Source organism: Protopterus annectens, chromosome 4.part0, assembly GCF_019279795.1.
Source record: "Protopterus annectens isolate FY-2018-M chromosome 4.part0, PAN1.0, whole genome shotgun sequence".
NCBI lineage: Eukaryota > Metazoa > Chordata > Ceratodontiformes > Protopteridae > Protopterus > Protopterus annectens.
Window position 1 is genome coordinate 943,502,347 of NC_056733.1, and position 22,500 is coordinate 943,524,846.

A 22,500-nucleotide genomic window follows, 5' to 3' on the forward strand; every position below is an offset into this window, starting at 1 on the left:
TGTACATATATACATTATATACATATATACATTATATACACGATATGCATATATACATAATATACACTATATACATATATACATTATATGCATATATACATTATGTACATTATATACATATATACATTATGTACATTATATACATTATGTACACTATATACATATATACATTATATACATATATACATATGTACATTATATACATATATGCATATATACATATATGCATATATACATATATACATTATATGCATATATACATATATACATTATATACATATATACACATATATACATTATGTACATATATACATTATATACATATGTACATTATATACATATATACATTATATACATTATATACATATATACATTATATACATTATATACATATATACATTATATACATTATATACATATATACATATATGTATATATACATATATACATTATATGCATATATACATTATATGCATATGTACATTATATACATATATACATTATACACATATATACATTATATACATATATACATTATGGTGCTGCGGTAGCGTTGTCACCTCACAGTAAGACGCTGTCCGGTTCGATTCTCAGCTAGAGCGTCTTCTGCGTGGAGACATGCGTGAATGGGTGTACCTTCGTTGAAGGTTGTGCATCAGAGCTGGTAATTTGGCACGTAAAAATCAACTACCAATCATTAGCGGACCGGAGTTCCGCTGTGGTGACCCCTAACCAGGAAAAGCCGAAAGACGCATACATTGTATACATTATATACATATATATATATATATATATTTACATATATACATATATACATTATACATTATATACATTATATACATTATATACATTGTATACATTATATAGATATATACAGATATACATTATATAGATATATACATATATACATTATATAGATATATACATATATACATTATATACATATATACATTACATTATATACATATATACATTATATACATATATACATTATATACATATATACATTATATGCATATATACATATGTACATTATATACATATGTACATTATATACATTATATACATATATGCATGTATACATATATACATTATATGCATTATATCTATATATACATTATATACATATATAATATACATTATATACATACATTGTATACATTGTATACATATATACATTATATACATATATACATTATGTACATATATACATTATATACATATATACACTATATACATATATACACTATATACATTATATAAGCACAAATGTTAAATGTTGAGTAAATAGCGCAGGTACTTAAATGCTGAAATATGACACCTGCAGTAGGCAAGAGTTCTGCAAATCTACTGAAAGTTTTGCATAGACAGACACAACTGTTGCCTGTTTTACAGAGTCACACTGGTAAGATTGATGATAGAGATAGAGAAGCTGATAGAGAAGCTGATTTGAACTCCTACAAGTGGAGTTGCAGCTACCTCTGCAGAACTGTTTTTATGGCAGAGACACAGCATTTGTTACTTCAGAATACTTGTATGATCCAAAATTATGTGAAAAAACATATGCAAATCAATTAGTTATTTCATCTAGCAAAGTATTGCTATGACTAATTTCAATTTTTTTGTAGCACTGCTGTTTTTTTTAAGGTGTTTCTACAGATCTGGGTTTCCTGATTTTAAGACAAGGTAGGTTAAGCTGGGTTAGTATTGTTAGGAATTATTCCCAACATCCATTCGATCATAGAAAAGTCCAGAACTAAGTTGTAGTTGCTGCTTTTACTTGTTTGATGGTAGGCTGGTGTGTCACAATGTAATAAAGCTGGTGTGTCACACTATAGTTAGACTGGTGTGTCACACTACAGTAAGGCTGGTGTGTCACGCTATAGTAGGGCTGGTGTGTCACAGTATAATTAGGCCGGTGTGTCACAGTATAATTAGGCTGGTGTCTCACAGTATAATTAGGCTGGTGTGTCAAAGTATAGTTAGGCTAGTGTGTCACACTATAGTAAGGCTGGTTCGTCACAGTATAGTAAGGCTGCTGTGTCACAGTATAGTAAGGCTGGTGTGTCGCACTGTAATAAGACTGGTGTGTCACAGTATAGTAAGGTTGGTGTGTCACAGTATAGTAAGGCTGGTGTGTCACAGTATAGTTAGGCTGGTGTGCCACACTATAGGAAGGCTGGTGTGTCACTGTAATAAGGCTGGTGTGTCACACTGTAATAAGACTGGTGTGTCACGGTATAGTTAGGCTGGTGTGTCACAGTATAGTAAGGCTGGTGTGTCACGGTATAGTAAGGATGGTGTCAGACTGTAATAAGGCTGGTGTGTCGCAGTATAGTTAGGCCAGTGTGTCACAGTATAGTTAGGCTGGTGTGTCACGGTATAGTAAGGCCGTTGTGTCATGGTATAGTTAGGCTGGTGATCATGGTACAGTTAATCTGGTGTGTCACAGTATAGTTAGGCTTGTGTGTCATGGTATAGTAAGGCTGGTGTGTCACGGTATAGTTAGTCTGGTGTGTCACACTGTAATAAGGCTGGTGTGCCATGGTATAGTGAGGCTGGTGTGTCATGGTATAGTAAGGCTGGTGTGTCACGGTATAGTTAGGCTCGTGTGTCACACTGTAATAAGGCTGGTGTGTCACAGTATAGTTAGGCTGGTGTGTCACGGTATAGTTAGGCTGGTGTGTCACGGTATAGTAAGGTAAGGCCAGTGTGTCACGGTATAGTAAGGCTGGTGTGTCACATTGTAATAAGGCTGGTGTGTCACAGTATAGTTAGGCTGGTATGTCATGGTATAGTAAGGCCGGTGTATCATGGTATAGTTAGGCTGGTGTGTCAAGGTATAGTAAGGCCAGTGTGTCATGGTATAGTAAGGCCAGTGTGTCACGGTATAGTTAGGCTGGTGTGTCACACTGTAATAAGGCTGGTGTGTCACAGTATAGTTAGGCTGGTGTATCACGGTATAGTAAGGCTGGTGTGTCACATTGTAATAAGGCTGGTGTGTCACAGTATAGTTAGGCTGGTGTGTCACGGTATAGTTAGGCTGGTATGTCATGGTATAGTAAGGCCGGTGTGTCATGGTATAGTTAGGCTGGTGTGTCATGGTATAGCTAGGCTGGTGTGTCACGGTATAGTAAGGCTGTTGTGTCATTGTATAGTTAGGCTGGTGTGTCACGGAATAGTAAGGCTGGTGTGTCATGGTATAGTTAGGCTGGTGTGTCACGGTATAGTTAGGCTGTTGTGTCACAGTATAGTAAGGCCGGTGTGTCATGGTATAGTTAGGCTGGTGTGTCATGGTATAGTTAGGCTGGTGTGTCACGGTATAGTAAGGCTGGTGTGTCACGGTATAGTTAGGCTGGTGTGTCACGGTATAGTAAGGCTGGTGTGTCACGGTACAGTAAGGCCGGTGTGTCATGGTATAGTAAGGCCAGTGTGTCACGGTATAGTTAGGCTGGTGTGTCACACTGTACACTGTATTAAGACTAGTGTGTCACACTGTAATAAGGCTGGTGTGTCGCAGTATAATTAGGCCGGTGTGTCATGGTATAGTTAGGCCGGTGTGTCATGGTATAGTTAGGCTGGTGTGTCATGGTATAGTTAGGCTGGTGTGTCATGGTATAGTTAGGCTGGTGTGTCACTGTATAGTAAGGCTGGTGTGTCACGGTATAGTTAGGCTGGTATGTCACGGTATAGCTAGGCTGGTTTGTCACTGTATAGTAAGGCTGGTGTGTCACTGTATAGTAAGGCTGGTGTGTCACATTGTAATAAGGCTGGTGTGTCACAGTATAGTTAGGCTGGTGTGTCACGGTATAGTTAGGCTGGTATGACATGGTATAGTAAGGCTGGTGTATCACGGTATAGTAAGGCTGGTGTGTCACTGTATAGTAAGGCTGGTGTGTCACTGTATAGTAAGGCTGGTGTGTCATGGTGTAGTAAGGATGGTGTCACACTGTATTAAGGCTAGTGTGTCACACTGTAGTAAGGCTGGTGTGTCGCAGTATAGTTAGACCGGTGTGTCACTGTATAGTTAGGCCGGTGTGTCACGGTATAGTAAGGCTGGTGTGTCACGGTATAGTTAGGCTGGTATGTCATGGTATAGTAAGGCCGGTGTGTCACGGTATAGTAAGGCTGGTGTGTCACTGTATAGTAAGGCTGGTGTGTCACTGTATAGTTAGGCTGGTGTGTCACGGTATAGTAAGACTGGTGTGTCACTGTATAGTAAGGCTGGTGTGTCATGGTATAGTTAGGCTGGTGTGTCACTGTATAGTTAGGCTGGTGTGTCACTGTATAGTTAGGCTGGTGTGTCACGGTATAGTTAGGCTGGTATGTCATGGTATAGTAAGGCCGGTGTGTCATGGTATAGTAAGGCCGGTGTGTCACGGTATAGTAAGGCCGGTGTGTCACGGTATAGTTAGGCCGGTGTGTCACGGTATAGTAAGGCTGGTGTGTCATGGTATAGTTAGGCTGGTGTGTCACGGTATAGTAAGGCTGGTGTGTCACGGTATAGTTAGGCTGGTGTATCACGGTATAGTAAGGCTGGTGTGTCACGGTATAGTAAGGCTGGTGTGTCACGGTATAGTTAGGCCGATGTGTCACGGTATAGTTAGGCCGATGTGTCACGGTATAGTTAGGCTGGTGTATCATGGTATAGTAAGGCTGGTGTGTCACGGTATAGTTAGGCTGGTGTGTCACGGTATAGTAAGCCTGGTGTGTCACGGTATAGTTAGGCAGATGTGTCACGGTATAGTAAGGCTGGTGTGTCACGGTATAGTTAGGCTGGTGTGTCACGGTATAGTTAGGCTGGTGTGTCACGCTATAGTTAGGCTGGTGTGTCACGGTATAGTAAGGCTGGTGTGTCACGGTATAGTAAGGCTGGTGTGTCACAGTATAGTTAGGCTGGTGTGTCATGGTATAGTAAGGCTGGTGTGTCATGGTATAGTTAAGCCGATGTGTCACGGTATAGTTAGGCCGGTGTGTCACGGTATAGTAAGGCTGGTGTGTCACGGTATAGTTAGGCCGATGTGTCACGGTATAGTAAGGCTGGTGTGTCACGGTATAGTTAGGCCGATGTGTCACGGTATAGTAAGACTGGTGTGTCACTGTATAGTAAGGCTGGTGTGTCACGGTATAGTTAGGCCGATTTGTCATGGTATAGTAAGACTGGTGTCTCACGGTATAGTTAGGCCGATGTGTCACGGTATAGTTAGGCCGATGTGTCACGGTATAGTTAGGCCGATGTGTCACGGTATAGTTAGGCCGATGTCTCACGGTATAGTAAGGCTGCTGTCTCACGGTATAGTAAGGCTGGTGTGTCACGGTATAGTTAGGCTGGTGTGTCACGGTATAGTAAGGCTGGTGTGTCACGGTATAGTTAGACCGATGTGTCACGGTATAGTTAGGCCGATGTGTCACGGTATAGTAAGGCTGGTGTGTCATGGTATAGTTAGGCTGGTGTGTCATGGTATAGTTAGGCTGGTGTGTCACGGTATAGTTAGGCTGGTGTGTCACGGTATAGTAAGGCTGGTGTGTCACGGTACAGTAAGGCCGGTGTGTCATGGTATAGTAAGGCCAGTGTGTCACGGTATAGTTAGGCTGGTGTGTCACACTGTACACTGTATTAAGGCTAGTGTGTCACATTGTAATAAGGCTGGTGTGTCGCAGTATAATTAGGCCGGTGTGTCATGGTATAGTTAGGCCGGTGTGTCATGGTATAGTTAGGCTGGTGTGTCATGGTATAGTTAGGCTGGTGTGTCATGGTATAGTTAGGCTGGTGTGTCACTGTATAGTAAGGCTGGTGTGTCACGGTATAGTTAGGCTGGTATGTCACGGTATAGCTAGGCTGGTTTGTCACTGTATAGTAAGGCTGGTGTGTCACTGTATAGTAAGGCTGGTGTGTCACATTGTAATAAGGCTGGTGTGTCGCAGTATAGTTAGGCTGGTGTGTCATGGTATAGTTAGGCTGGTATGACATGGTATAGTAAGGCTGGTGTATCACGGTATAGTAAGGCTGGTGTGTCACTGTATAGTAAGGCTGGTGTGTCACTGTATAGTAAGGCTGGTGTGTCATGGTGTAGTAAGGATGGTGTCACACTGTATTAAGGCTAGTGTGTCACACTGTAGTAAGGCTGGTGTGTCGCAGTATAGTTTGACCGGTGTGTCACTGTATAGTTAGGCCGGTGTGTCACGGTATAGTAAGGCTGGTGTGTCACGGTATAGTTAGGCTGGTATGTCATGGTATAGTAAGGCCGGTGTGTCACGGTATAGTAAGGCTGGTGTGTCACTGTATAGTAAGGCTGGTGTGTCACTGTATAGTTAGGCTGGTGTGTCACGGTATAGTAAGACTGGTGTGTCACTGTATAGTAAGGCTGGTGTGTCATGGTATAGTTAGGCTGGTGTGTCACTGTATAGTTAGGCTGGTGTGTCACTGTATAGTTAGGCTGGTGTGTCACGGTATAGTTAGGCTGGTATGTCATGGTATAGTAAGGCCGGTGTGTCATGGTATAGTAAGGCCGGTGTGTCACGGTATAGTAAGGCCGGTGTGTCACGGTATAGTTAGGCTGGTGTGTCACGGTATAGTAAGGCTGGTGTGTCACGGTATAGTTAGGCTGGTGTGTCACGGTATAGTAAGGCTGGTGTGTCACGGTATAGTTAGGCTGGTGTATCACGGTATAGTAAGGCTGGTGTGTCACGGTATAGTAAGGCTGGTGTATCACGGTATAGTAAGGCTGGTGTGTCACGGTATAGTAAGGCTGGTGTGTCACGGTATAGTTAGGCCGATGTGTCACGGTATAGTTAGGCCGATGTGTCACGGTATAGTTAGGCTGGTGTATCATGGTATAGTAAGGCTGGTGTGTCACGGTATAGTTAGGCTGGTGTGTCACGGTATAGTAAGCCTGGTGTGTCACGGTATAGTTAGGCAGATGTGTCACGGTATAGTAAGGCTGGTGTGTCACGGTATAGTTAGGCTGGTGTGTCACGGTATAGTTAGACTGGTGTGTCACGATATAGTTAGGCTGGTGTGTCACGGTATAGTAAGACTGGTGTGTCACAGTATAGTTAGGCTGGTGTGTCATGTTATAGTAATTCTGGTGTGTCATGGTATAGTTAAGCCGATGTGTCACGGTATAGTTAGGCCGGTGTGTCACGGTATAGTAAGGCTGGTGTGTCACGGTATAGTTAGGCCGATGTGTCACGGTATAGTAAGGCTGGTGTGTCACGGTATAGTTAGGCCGATGTGTCACGGTATAGTAAGACTGGTGTGTCACTGTATAGTAAGGCTGGTGTGTCACGGTATAGTTAGGCCGATTTGTCATGGTATAGTAAGACTGGTGTCTCACGGTATAGTTAGGCCGATGTGTCACGGTATAGTTAGGCCGATGTGTCACGGTATAGTTAGGCCGATGTCTCACGGTATAGTAAGGCTGCTGTCTCACGGTATAGTAAGGCTGCTGTCTCACGGTATAGTAAGGCTGGTGTGTCACGGTATAGTTAGACCGATGTGTCACGGTATAGTTAGGCCGATGTGTCACGGTATAGTAAGGCTGGTGTGTCACGGTATAGTAAGGCTGGTGTGTCACGGTATAGTTAGGCCGGTGTGTCACGGTATAGTAAGGCTGGTGTGTCACGGTATAGTAAGGCTGGTGTGTCACGGTATAGTAAGGCCGATGTGTCACGGTATAGTAAGACTGGTGTGTCACGGTATAGTAAGGCTGGTGTGTCACAGTATAGTTAGGCCGATGTGTCACGGTATAGTAAGGCTGGTGTGTCACGGTATAGTAAGGCTGGTGTGTCACGGTATAGTTAGGCCGATGTGTCACGGTATAGTTAGGCCGATTTATAGTAAGGCTGGTGTGTCACGGTATAGTAAGGCCGGTGTGTCACGGTATAGTTAGGCCGGTGTGTCACGGTATAGTTAGTCTGATGTGTCACGGTATAGTTAGGCCGATGTGCCACGGTATAGTAAGGCTGTGCACTGTAATATGAAGAGAAGTCAGGCCAGCTCCTTGGCACAGGGAAAAGGAAAATTAAAGGACTCATTTTTTAAGGAAGTGTAAAATGTGGATCGTGGGACAGGGATGTCAGATGTGCAAAAAGGATATTTGCCTGGTGCATTCTGTGCAAAGAGTTGGGAGATGTGAAATTACAGGAAAAAATGTTTGTAGTAGACTTATCAGATGGGAAAAGCTAAACTAGAAACTGAAAATGAACATCATTTGCGATCAGAAGACATTCTTCATGAAGCAAAGGAAAGGTAGTGAAATACGGCAGACGGGATTTAAAATCTTGCAAAAGAGTTGTAATTCCAAGGTGACTGCTGTGTTGGTCTTTCACGTAAACAGTTCAGCTTCTACATGGACAGTTTAGCTGTTTAGCTATTTTATCAAATATGCATACAAATAGAAATGTTTTTAGTGGGCTGATGTGTAATATGCATATAATGTGAAAGAAAAAGTTAAAAAAATTAACTTTATTATTTTTTTTTTTGTATTCTAACAGCCATCTTTTTTGACACAAGAATTCTTACAAATTGTCACTTACTGCAAATCTCATAATGCTACTGTTAGTGGCCTGCTGGAACGGATTCAGTCATTAAGAGGTAAGCTCCTCAAAATATTTTGAGTTACTGGGAGTTGTATTTAGAAGTATTGTATGTCTGTCTGTTAACCACTTCGGGGAATGTTATTGGCCAAGACTTTGGCATGAGGCATAAGATAGACTAAGCAAGAGTGAATATACAAAGGAAGTGAATACGTGGTTGTACATGGCAGTAAAATCACCGAAGTAGAGTATATACAGGATTAACTGATATAACTAGTCACTGCCGACGGAACTAGTCACTGCCGACGGAACTAAACACTACAGACAATGCCAACAAACAGTTCAGAGGTAGTTTCACTGTAAGGTATCTCTTTGCTTCCACAGAAGATTTGGAAAATGGCATTCCCATTTGTGATATATAAATCCTGAACTTTTGACAAATTACAGTCACAGTACAAGTAAGTTTGTTTCTAGAATCATTTTTTTTTTACTATAGAAGTATAAATAGCATCATGATTCACCATAACGTCATCTTCACAGCGGTATTGCTCTTTAGATTCAGTCTTAAACTGTTATATAGTTGGTGTCGGTGAATAAGTTAAATGCTGTTTTAATGGTTTCTTAACAAACTGAAGTTCAACAGTCAGCATTCAATGTACACCAAAATTCTCAGTAGCCGCTTTATTCATCTAGATGTCAGCTTCGATATGAGGCCAGACAGTTCTGTCCATGTTGCTTGGTTGTTGAGGTATTTTGAGAAATACGAAACGTATGATATTTATATAACTGTGTGTGTGTGTGTGTGTGTGTGTGTGTGTGTGTGTGTGTGTGTGTGTGTGTGTGTGTGTGTAATACGTGAGCAGTCTTTCTAGTCAGGTTCCCCAAAATAGAATACTCAGAGATTACTCCCTGTGAAATATATCAAACATAGCCTGCAGAATGACCTCATCTGATCACCTTGACTCTAGGTTCTCACAGTATCCCCTTTGAAGATGAGACAGGAATTTAGCATACAAGGCTACAATACACATCTTAATGTTTATGGCAGTGCCTGGGGCTTCTCCTCTTTTTACTGAGCTAATGAACAAAGTTGTTTTCCAGACCCACTGTCTCCAGTCCAATTCAGCACTATGGGTGGCCATTTTAATGATATAACAGCTTATTTACATTTACCTTATTTTTCTTAAAGTAAGCTAGCTGGCTAACCTCTGCTGTCCTAGTGTCCTCTATTAAAACATATACACTTAATTCAGTTAGAATAATGCATGTACATTTTTTCATTCTAGTAGGGTGCACTGTTGATGCATTTTAACACAAGCAAACCTTACAAATACATTTTCAGCACAAGCATCTGTACAAATCCGTTTGATATACAAATGACATATAATTATTTACAAAATTCCAGCTAGCTGTGCTGGCACAAGTCGTACATCACTCCCCTACTTCCCATGGCATGGCTGGCAGTACCTCCTATCATCACCCCCCCCCCCCTTTGAAGACTCAAGCTAGTTTTTCAAGTGACCCTTGAGAAATGTGGCTTGAGAGAAATACTGTAAGCCTATCTGGGAATATGTTACCCCATTCCCTGTCTTGAGAGCCCATCTGCGTTGGCATTGCTGACCCCATTGCAGTGTTGTACTGTCATGTCATATGCCTGCAATCCTAAGCGCCACCACAGTAACTTGGGATTTTGCTGGCTAGCTCCCTGTAGCCATAGATCCCCCCAGACTCCACTTTTCTCCTACTGCAAATACTTAGCACAAGGTCCTCCCTGTCATGGTAGGGTTTCATCATTTGCTGGCCCAGCACATGGACATCACTCACAAGAGTTTACATTGTTGGCTATTGTTCTATGGTTAAGAAGCTCAGGATTGATAAAGTAAAAAAAACGTTTTGTAGGGGTCAAGCATGTCGGTGTCTGGTAAAACAAGACAAGTGTTTTAAATCTTTAGAATAGCAAACTGGATTTAACAAAACTTTACTGCCATACTGAGAGTGGACCTTTTTTTCCAAAAATCTCTGAGACACAGGCAAGCACACAATAACCTGAGCTGGATAAAGATTTGAGAAGTAGATAAAGGTTTTGGATGCTGTAGAAAACAAAACAGGAAGTTTAATATGTAGATTGGGCTTGCTTTGAATTTTACCAGTCTGATCACCTGATGTACACCCCATATATGGCACTGCACTGAACTACACGTTTTATCTATGTAATTTTATTTTGTTATATTAATGGGAGTAGCATATTGTTCGCATGAGTGTGCAGTCAATTCTTGAAACACAAGTTTTGTAACCTTTTAATATCCATTGCAAAACGAAAAATAGAATATATATTCCAAATATGGTGGAAGATATATGTAATATGTTTACATTAATTGCATAGTTGAACAGACTACACAATATATTGGCAATTTGGTGTGTGATACTGACTAGATGGGATGAGACCACGGACTAAAAATTATTCTGTAAGTAGAACAAAGACACATGACTTAAAGTGAATGTTTTCTTTGTGACATAGGTATTTACTATTTTGAGAAGAAAATAACATACCAGATTTCATTTCGGGGGGGGGGGGGGTATCTAAGCTAGCTGGACAGTGAGAAGCAGCATTGTAAAATATTTTTTTTGCAGTTTGCCACATGTGAGTTTGGTCTGTTGGTGTATCAGAAGTAATCTGTTGTGATTTATAGGCATTTGTTTGAATTTATTGCCTCTGCTTTTGTACTGCGTGTATAACAGATTTTCTTTTTATTTTATGCACACACCAGTGCCGTAACTATTGCTATTAACAGCTGACAGGGTTACAAGGGTGGTTGAGGAATTGTTTAGCTTTCCTTTGCTTTGATTACCTTGCAGTATCTCAGACAGTTAACTGAGAGGTTGTCAGTTGACGTGCAGTAATTGTCTTTACATAAAGCACAAACAGACATGATACATGGTCTGAACAAGACAGGAACACACAATAGGGTTGTTGTATGACAACACTTGGCTTTGTTCTTAAAAAAACTCTTGTGAGTTCATTCTTAAATGCCTACCTACCTTAGAGCACATTTTATGTGCTGGCAAGCAGCTTTCAATCTACAAGCAATGAATCAACACAAGACAGAAAATACAGACCACAGTGAAACGTATTTTGAGCACTTGAAGGGAAAGAAAATGACAATCTGCTAACTGGAGTGAGATGACAACATCCCTGCATGTAATGTTGAAACATGAAGCAGGGAGAAACGGACTTCAAGCCATATTTTCTGAAGTTCTAGGTCCAAGTTAATAGTTTTATTGATGTATACTGGACTATTCTAGTCAAGGAAAGGCGGGAAAACAAGGATTTTTTTTGTTGTTTTTTTTTTGTAAGAAAACTACAGAAAAATGCAGGGAAACAGCAGTATATTAAATGCAAAGGCTTGCACACTTGAGTGGGCAGCCTCAACAGTAAAATTAAACAAACAAAACTTTAACTTAAGTGCAGGTAATAAAAATGCTCAATACAGATAAAATAGCAGTTTAAACTTCGTTTACAGCAAGAAAAGAAGGTCGCACAGGTAGAAACAGCAAAAATATACTTAAATCTGGAAAGTATTCAAGCATTAGTAAGCAGCCTTAAGGCCGTTTGCACAGCAGTAAGCAGTGCCTACACTGGCTAAGCAATTCTAAAGCTAACTCTCTGTAAGCAGATGTAACGGCAGGTTAGCAGTGCTTACTGTTGCCCAAACCCGCTTACAACTGCTCAAAAGTGCCTTAATTTCTCTGTATCCAATGGCCCCTGGTTCTGCCCATCAACAAAATAAACAGCCATGCAGGTCTTGAACCCAGGACCCTCTACACCATAGTCCCAGTAGTTAACCACCAAGCCATCACAGAAGTACAGAATGAGTTAGTAGTAAACGTACTCACCATAGTATAACCAAACTGAACCTGTGAAAGGAATCAGTATACAGTCATATGTGCCTTAACCCACTAAATAACATAAATATGTGAACTGGAATACAACAGTAAGGTCAGAAGTCAGGTGTAATTGTAATAGAGTGCTGAAGTCCCCAGTAAAACACAAGGACCCCACAGAGTGTACATACACATCAATGAGGGATACCAGGCATACTTATAAAGTGTAATGAATAATAAAACAGTGCCAAAAAGGCATTATAATGAACATATAATGTAAGCAATGCTAAGCACTGCACAGGCCAGCTTAGAAGGTGTGAGCAATGTGCAGACCAGCTAACTCATTTTGCCCAGTGGTATGCCCCTTTAAACAATGACAACCGTAGGTAAGCAGGTTTGCCCATAGATTAGCATTTTCAAAACCGGTCAATCATGGAAAAGTGCAGGAAATCAGCCCTACTTAAACCCAAGAGGCGGGAATACATCTCATAACTGGTTGTAACTTCCCCTTGCAGGCACTATGGCAGTAAGGGGAAAATGAGTGCACTTCCGGGCACAGCGCTGGTGCATCCAGGAGTCCAAGGTCATGGCAGGACTCCTAGTTAAAGACCATGCTCAGAGACTGCTGCAGGGCCAGTACCAGGGCTCCCAGTATGAGGCGGAGGCCTGGGACCGTCTCACCCGCGACCTCACCACTGACACTGGCATACCTCGAACTGGTGAGTAGGTCAGGCACCACTATGCTGACCTGAAGAGGCGGAAGGGGGACCTCTTGGAGGAGTGGCTCCAGGAGGCTAGAGCATCAGGAGATGCACCAGACGTGTGTAAGTATCACCCCAGTATGTGTGTAATGATTGCTAGCTCAGGTGTATCATGGATAGGTATGGCTAAATATTCCTCTTATGTCCCCCACAGCTGCAACTGAGCAGGGCGCAAACCAGGAGAACCACATCAGCCGCCTGGCGAGGTTGTGACGCAAGGCAGATGTTCTTCGTGTTTCACTGTTGCAGTCATTACATTTGGGTAATCTGCTGGCAGGTTGCCCTCAGTCGGCCTGAATTCCAAAGTCTTGGGTCCTGCTTCGGTTGCTGTCTTCTCTTCCATGACGTCAGGTCGTCAGGGGTATAAAACATGCAACTGACGCCATTTTCTTTAGTCTTTCTTGCAGCGCAGTGCCCGAAGCAGAAGTATTTCACAAGTGCCGGTCGGCCAACTACTGAAATATTCGAGTTTGAGTTTCAGAACCAAAGTCTTCACTAAAGCTAAGTACCCCATTGGGGAAAATTTTTTTCTTGCTTTTTACCGATGTCAGAAAAAGGTAATAATTGTATTACTTGTGGGAAGCAAATACCTCATAAGGATTTCCATTTATGCTGTATTCCTTGCCTAGCCCCTGATCACAATGTGCCTGGATATCGGTTTTGTGCTAGATTTAACCAGGGCACTATTAAGCTTCGGTATATTTTTGCATCTAAGTATTTTGGAAACAGATTTAACTACCCAGAAATGTTGTCTGATAGCAATCTGACTATGTACATACGTACATAAAAAACGCAAAGAAAAGGACAGAGAAAGGCAGTCGAAATCTAAAACCGATGATGAAGCTTCTCCTAAGCCAGTCGCCGGTTCGCTGGTACTCAGTGAGGCACTTTTGCAGCCCCTGTTACCCGCCACCTTCGAGTCGCAGGCCTCTACCGACACCCATGTGGAGTCCGGCATGCGGCAAGATACTCAAGGTATTGGATCAACGGATGTATCTCCCTCGGATGGGTCCGGAGCTGCTGAGCAGGCACCGGCTTCTGAGGGTGTATTCAGACCTCAACATTTTAATATCAAACCGACGAAAGCTGCAAAACCAAAGGCAAAGACACCTTCTAAAACTTAAAAAAAATGACGCCTGAGCCACGTGCACAGTCCTCTATGCCTAAAAAACACATGATCAAAATAGCTGAAGACCTTATTACCTTGATCAGGGTTACCCATCCCCCTCCAGATAAGAGGCCTAGGCAAGACAGTGACTGAATCTTCAGATCAGGTTTCTATCTCTTTTGATTCCTCTTTTGATCAGGGATTATCTTTATCTCCCTATGAGGATTCTGATGCTGAGGAGTCTATCCCATCTGCATCTCCTCCTGAGGACTATTCATTTGGAGAAACCTTGCATACTTTGAGGGAGCATTTTCACTGGGAGAGTCAAGACTTCTCAGCATCAAAAAAGAGGCTCAGGGATTTCCTTTTTCTCCCTCAGCACAAGCCTTTAGCCATTCCCCCTTTTTTAGACATTGTGGATGATATGTTTTCGGAGTCAAGCCTGATCCCTGACTCCTTACCTCCCGCTCCCAGTAAGCCTGACAGGTATTACAGGGTCTGTGACTCTCATAAATTTTTATTTAGAAACCCTGCTGCTGATCCTGAAACTATTTCACAGGGTCCAAAGGGAGTTAAGGCCTCCACAGCAAAAACCCTTCCCCCTCTGACAGAGATTCAGGGTCACTGGACAGATGGGGAAAAAAGGTTTATACATCTGCAACCTTGGCAATCAGGGCCTTAAACTGTCAATTTCATATGCTTAAGTACCAAGAACATGTTATTCAAGGCTGGCTTAATGCATTACCAATTCTCTGCACTGCCCTTTGGCTTATCTACTGTGCCCAGGTTCTTTACAAAGTGCCTGGCACCAGTAATTGCATTTTGCAGACAAAGAAGTATTCAAATATATCCTTACTTGGACGACTGTCTCATTCAAGCAGAGAACAAGACACTCTTCTACGACACCTGGCATTTGTGAAAAGGCTTCTGACATGCCTAGGGTACACAGTAAACGAAAAGTAATCACAACTGGTACCCTCTCAAAAGATAACATTCCTGGGTGCAAGCTTGAATACAACTGCCCAGATGGCTTACCTCACGCCAGACAAACAAAGGCAACTGACTACTTACTACAAACTGATGGCAACAAAAACCCAGTCTTCTGCAAGACAAATTCTGCAGGCTCTGGGCTTCATGGCATCCTGCAACCTACTAATTCCATGTGCAAGACTGCATATGAGGAAACTTCAATGGTACCTAAAAAGTTTATGGAGTCAACATTCCCAGCCAAACCTTAACAACAGATGCATTAGATTATGCCTGGGGGGCCCACATGGCAGGAAGATGCATTCAGGGCATATGGGCACCAAATCAAATGCATCTACATATCAACCAGAAAGAGATGCTAGCTGTTCAAAATGCCCTAACAGCCTTCAAGGACTTACTTCATCCAGGACAACTACTGATAAAGATGAACAACACCACAGTCATGTGGTATATAAACAAGCAAGGGGGCACACACTCATACTGACTTTGCAGATTAGCCATAGCACTGTGGAACACAGCTTTGACCTACCAAATAAATCTTCAAGCTCAGTTCCTGCCAGGAAAACAAAACACTCTGGCAGACGATTTAAGCAGAAATCTTATGGATCCTCACGAGTGGAAACTAAATCCACAAGTCTTCAGCATATTTGCCTCTCCTCAAAATTATCAACTGAAAAGATTCTGCACAAGGACTTATCACAGACAAGCATGGAAAGTGGATGCCCTATCCTTCAGTTGGAAAAACCTATCAGTTTACACCTTTCCTCCTCTGCCTCTTCTACCCAAGGTCCTCTTAAAAGTTAGACAAGAGAAGCCAAAGATGATATTAATTGCCCCGGACTGGCCCCGCAAATACTGGTATCTTCTACAACCTGTGTGGTGTATTTGCTTGTAGATGAAGGTAAAGTTTATATTGCTGCATGTAGGGGGCACCTGACATCGGTGGCAAGAAAAACTAACGAAAATGGCGTCGGCTGCATGTTTTATACCCCTGACACTGGCAGCATGGCTAATCCTGTAATCATACAGATGACACCTCTCACTAAAGCTGTGATGGATATCATTTTGGAAGCCAGAAGGCCTAGTACTAGAAAATCTTATGCTAACAAATGGAAGAGATTCTGTGCTTGGAATCCAGCACAAGGAACTGATACAGCAGAACCGCAAATTCCTCAGATATTACAATACTTAACTGAGATTCTTGACAAAGGCCTATCTTTTTCATCAATCAAAATCCATGCCTCTGCCATTTCGGCTCATTACAATACAGAGCAACCAATCTTTTCTCATCCTATACTAAACCAGTAACTTAGAGGAGCCAAAAATGTAAAGCCTCCTAGAAGATCACCATTACCTGCATGGGACTTCAATTAGTTTTGGAAAAGCTCACCCTGCCTCCATTTGAACCAGCTGCTACCGCTGATATAAAGTTCTTATGGAAGACAGCTCTACTACTAGCAATTACTTCAGCAAGAAGAGTTTCAGAGCTACAGGCCTTCATGGCTGTAGAGCCTTTTATCATATTTTACCCAGACAGGGTGTCTCTGTGGACAAATCCTACTTGTATGCCTAAGGTCGTTTCCAGTGTGGCTCTTAACCAAACAATTCATCTGCCAACTTTTTATCCAAATCCGCAGAACAAAGGAGAGAGAATTCTGCATTCCTTGGACGTACACAGACAGCTAAGATTCTACTTGAGCAGGACTAAAGCTCTAAGAAAAACTGAGCAATTTCTAGTGTCATATGCTGCAGGATCAGAAGGAAAGGCTGTTTCAAAGCAGTCAATTTCAAAGTGGATAAGCCATTGCATCCGTTTTTGCTACTTACATCATGGCAGACTTGTGCCCAAGGGCATTAGGTCTCACTCCACCAGGGCTGCAGCTACTTCATCAGCCTTTCTCAAAGGAGTACCAACCAAGGATATTCTAGAGGCTGGTACTTGGAGTTCTGTTCACACCTTTACAAAGTATTACCATTTGCCTCTCTACTCTAAGTCCAGGGAAGGCTTTGCCACTGCAGTGCTGCAGGGCCTTATAGCCTCACCTAATGCTGTTTAGCTCCAGCCTCCCAACCATGGCTTTGGGATTCTACCCAAATGTAATGACTGCAACAGTGAAACGCGAAGAACATAGTGCAGTTGTGTACACTTACCATAAATGTAGATGTTCGAGTGTATTCACTGTTGTAGTCCAGGTTACCCTCCCGCCATCCCCGTCATTCTACAGTTTATCTTTCCTTCTCTATCTTCTACAACCTATGTGGTGTATTTGCTTGTAGTTGAAGGTAAAGTTTATATTGATGCATATGTGTGTATATATATATATATATATATATATATATATATATATATATATATATATATTGCTATCTTTTTGGGGGCACCTGACATCGGGGGCAAGAAAAACTAAAGGAAATGGTGTCGGCTGCATGTTTTATACCCCTGACGACCTGATGTCATGGAAGAGAAGACAGCAACCAACGCAGGACCCAAGACTTTGGAATTCAAGCCGAATGAGGGCAACCTGCCAGCAGATTACCCAAATGTAATGACTGCAACAGTGAATACACTCGAACATCTACATTTATGGTAAGTGTACACAACTGTACTGTCAGTAATACTCATGCATTTACTGTCATAGGAAATAAAAATAGTAGTAAATGAATTGCTAGTATAAAACCTGTATTGTGCAAGGCAAGTACTGCATACACTAGAGAATATTGCAGGAAGAGTCTCATAGTGTTTGTATGTCAATAAAAGGGTAATATCCTGACAAAACAGGTCTAACTACTGGACTGCATGTGTATATTCTGGTATCATATGGTAATGTAGATTTGCAATCATGTAATAGTACTTTTGTATTAAGCACTGTTACCCACACTGTGCAGCATAAATTGAATGTGTAGGAATGCCTGTATATGACAGGTGTAATCCCCAGAGGCCATGTAGTACAACTGAGACATACATCGACAGTAAACAGGGAAAATGCAGACAACAAAAAACAGATAGAACATGCAACTGAGATGTGAACTGTTGTTTTTTTTAGCACACACAGCCACAGTTCGAATCCTGCCAGTGGTAGTAGTCTGCATACAGAATCATACCCCACAACTGTACAGATATGTCTATTAAAGTTGCCCATATCTATTGCCTATCAACCTGTCCCCCTGCGAAATCAGTGTGATGATCCCAGACGTATAGACAGCAAACAGGAAATACAACTGATTGACACACATCTACGACAACAAACCTGGCACACTAGCAACTCCCCAATACCTTATGTGACTAAGAAGCCACATATGCCCCAATTACACCCCAGCTTGTTAAGCTGTGGTCAGAGTGTGTACAGTAACAGAGTGAGATGTATGTGCATAATAGTAATGTGGAACCTGCTACTGTGTGTGGGAACATTCAGGTAGTGCTAATAAACATTCCTCCCACAGGTCTGGCAGATACCAACACTGTGCCCAGAAATACAAGAATGATATGCAGTTGCCCTGAATAATGAGGTATTACACATCGCTGTCACCCGCACTGTCCAACAACATATAACTGTCTAGGAAATCTGTATAAGAGGGTTGTTATACAAGGTCAGAATGCATAAGCACAGGGGATTAATAAGACAGAAAGCAGATTGGAGATATACAGCAATATCAATATAGCAGGCACAACTGTGATGGGCAGTGTTTAAGTTGTAGCAGACACAGCCATGATCTGAATCCTGGGGGGTGGAATTAGACTGCATGCAGATTCATGCCCCACAACTGTACACATGAGGCCAGAATGTCCAGTATATGTGCCCATATCTGCTGCTTGTCCACCTGGTAAGTCTCTGGGATGATCCCAGATGTGTAGCCAGCAAACAGGGAATACAAGTGATTGTCAACCATCATGAGAACACACCTGTCACTGAAGCAACCCCCGAAACTGCTAGGAGAGTAATATTTCAAGTATGTCCTATCTACACTCCCATGTTGTCAAGCTGTGACCAGAGTGTGTACAGTAACAGAGTGAGATGTATGTGCATAATACTAATGTGTAATCCGGAACTTTGTCTGGCAACAGTCAGGTAGTGCTAACAAACATTGCTCCCACATGTATGTTGGATACGAACACTCTGCTGAGAAATACAGACCATTATAACCTGTACTTGTACTGTTCTGGTATTGTAGGGAATTGTGAGTGTTGCAGTTTCTCTGAATAATAAAGTATCACTGTCACCCACACTGTGCTACATAATATAACTGTGTAGGAAAGCATGATTATGTGTGTGGCAGGTCACTAAATGTGGAAGAGGGCAATACTCTAGATATGTCCCGGGACACCAGCATGTGGTCAACACATGGCCAGAGTCTGTGCAGAAAGAATTGGATAGCTATGTGCAAAACAACAACGTGGAATCCAGGAGAATGTGTAGACACAGTTAGTGTAAACAAACATTCCCTCCACAGGTGTACCAGGTAAGAGGTGCATACTGCAGGTAAAACTGGGTCATGTGTAATGATGACGACAACCATATCACTGTCCAAACTAAGGCTATAGGGTAGTGTAGTAAGACTTGTAAGGTACAGATAACAGCACTGACTAGGAAAGTAATATGGACTACAGGAATATACTAGTTGTTAATTGACATATTTCTCCCCCCCACCATATCTCCAACAATAATCAACATACCCACCCCAACTTGTATGTACTGACTCTGATAATGTCCATTTGTTTGATAAATAATTTCATGGTTCCCATGCATCTGCTATATGGAATAATTCCAACATTGGTGGCATGGTGCCATCAATGTACCTTCATGCTGTTCTTATCACCACTGTGGTCCCCTATATGCATGTGTTCTGTTTGCTATGCAACTGGTCTGTATCTGATGTCTGGGTTAATGGGAATATCTGTGCATGCTGTTATACCTAACCCTGGAATGCGTTGACTATTACTAACCCATATATGATGATGAAATCTAAACACTATAGCATGCTTGGGAAGGCCGGTCCCAGAAGACCCACCTGTCCCACCTCAGCTGGCCATGGCACCAGACAACAGCATGTCTGGGGCCCAACCCCGGACCTCCCTGTCCGTTGGTCCTGCACCACCTTCGGGTGGAACTGCCTCAGGGGATGGGGCTTGCCCCCCCCGGGAGTGGGGCGGACACCTGTCTTCTGTCGCCAGGTCGGGGTCGTGGTGAGTAGAGTGATCAACGAGCAGTTTGGTGATCTTCTACGCCAGCACGAGGGCCACCTGTCATGATTAGAGATTCAGCCTGGCTCTGCATCTCAGCCCCCAGCACAGCCATCTTTGGGGCTGTGTAGGTGCAGTGGTGACTGCCCATGGGTGGGGACCTCAGTCCCACTATTACTACTAGGGGGCTTGTGGTCTTCAGATATCCCATCCCCATCCCCATCGAGGTGTTTACCCCCCACGTGTCATATACAGCCCCTGTATGCATCTTGTTTGTCTTGTCTGTTAACCTACCCAACCTACCGCACCAAATATACCTACTACCCCTCCCCTACTTCCCACTCTCACCTGAAAAAAAGGGCAATCTGTTCCCAAAAAAAAAATCTCGCCCCATACATAGCTGTCTATTTCACACACATGCCCACTGGACACATGTAATCCATTCTAATTGGCATCACAACTTATTATTGTTGTCCTCACCCCTCTCCCAGGGGTTTGTGTGTCCAAATCTACCTCCAAATTCAGTGTATATGCACAGCTGTTGCTGTAGAAGAAATGGGCAGTTCTAGACCTTCCCTACACCCTTCCTGCACATCCCTAGCCATTTTTCCTACTGTCTTTCCCTCTTTGTGCCCCTTTTTCACCACTTTCCTATCAACCTTTTTTTTCCTTTTCTTTTAAAGAAATTAGCATGGGGTAAATGTGAGTAAGCACGTTTAAGCAGCAGTAAGCAGGTCTGAGCCTGTTTGTGTGGGGGTAAGCAGTGCCTACACTGCTTATGCAATTTAGAAGCTAACTGGGTATAAGAGACTGTAACGGGAAGTTAGCAGTGCTTACCACCGCGCAAACATGCGCAAACCCACTTACAACTGCTTTAAAGTGCCTTAATCACTCTGTATCCAACGACCCTTGATCTGCCCAGCAACAAAATAAGCCTCTGCAAGACTCAAACCCCGGACGCTGCACACCATAGACAAAGTGATTTACCACTAAGCCATGCCAGATGTACATAACCCTGATGTTTTCAAAAACATATCATCCAGCCCAGTCATTCAACAGTACAGAGAATGTATACCAACATTTAGATGTATGTGTAACTATATTAATATCTAAATAGATGCAACATATCTATATATGTAGATATATATACATATATAAATATATATGAACATATATTCATGCGACTGCCTATATCAACACATACATAAGTCTACACCTGTATGTCTGCATATACACAGCAAGTTGCATGTATGTAAGCAGATATATATCTGTGTAGGTATATACGGACATAGTTTTATATATATATATATATATATATATATAATCTCCGTATAGGTATATATGGACATATATGTGTAGATATCAATGGGAGAGTAACTAAATCATATATGTCCACATGCACCGTTAATGGGGTTTAGAGGCCCCACCTTAGCCCAGCGGTTCTTGGAATTCATAAACTCCAATGCCCTGGATCACCTACTCCATAGTCCCACCAGGGGCTCAAATATCCTAGACCTTGTCATTACCAACATGGGAGATCGATGCTCCATGCCAGTGGTCACCTCCTCATTGGTCAGGTTTGACCATAAGCTAATCACCCTTAACATCAACATACCACTCCCCAGTAAGGAAACCTCCATAAAAAACTTCTCCAAAGCCAACTTCATGCTATTCAAGTCAGAAGTGACAAACTTCATGACACCCATGCAGACAGGAGCTGAAAGTTCGACTGCTGAATCCTACACTAAGGCACTGTACGAGCGCATCTACTCGTGCATGAATCATGCCATCCCAAATAGAACCAAGATGCTCTCCTCCAAAAAAGAAAGCCAATCTGGTGGTCCCATGCCATAAACAAACTATACAACAGAAAGGAGAAACTGTTGCAGAAAAGAGGAAAATCCCAGGATGCCAAATACTCCCTTACCAGCCTCGGTAAGAAGCTGAGATCCCTCATAAAATCCTCCAAAGCTAGTTATGAAAATAAAATTGCCAAATATTCCAAGGACAACCACAAGGCATTCTATAGTTATGTCAATAATCTA

General features: G+C 42.2%; 1 protein-coding gene across 3 annotated transcripts in view; it reads left to right on the forward strand.

The window, feature by feature from the left end:
- OGFOD2 (2-oxoglutarate and iron dependent oxygenase domain containing 2) overlaps positions 1 to 22,500 on the forward strand; it is a 355,549-nt gene that overhangs the window by 200,164 nt on the left and 132,885 nt on the right. For all 3 annotated transcript variants that reach the window (XM_044068919.1, XM_044068920.1, XM_044068921.1), the window contains exon 5: positions 8,497 to 8,596. In XM_044068919.1, coding sequence (XP_043924854.1) covers positions 8,497 to 8,596 — 100 coding nt within the window. The remainder of the gene's footprint in view (positions 1 to 8,496; positions 8,597 to 22,500) is intronic.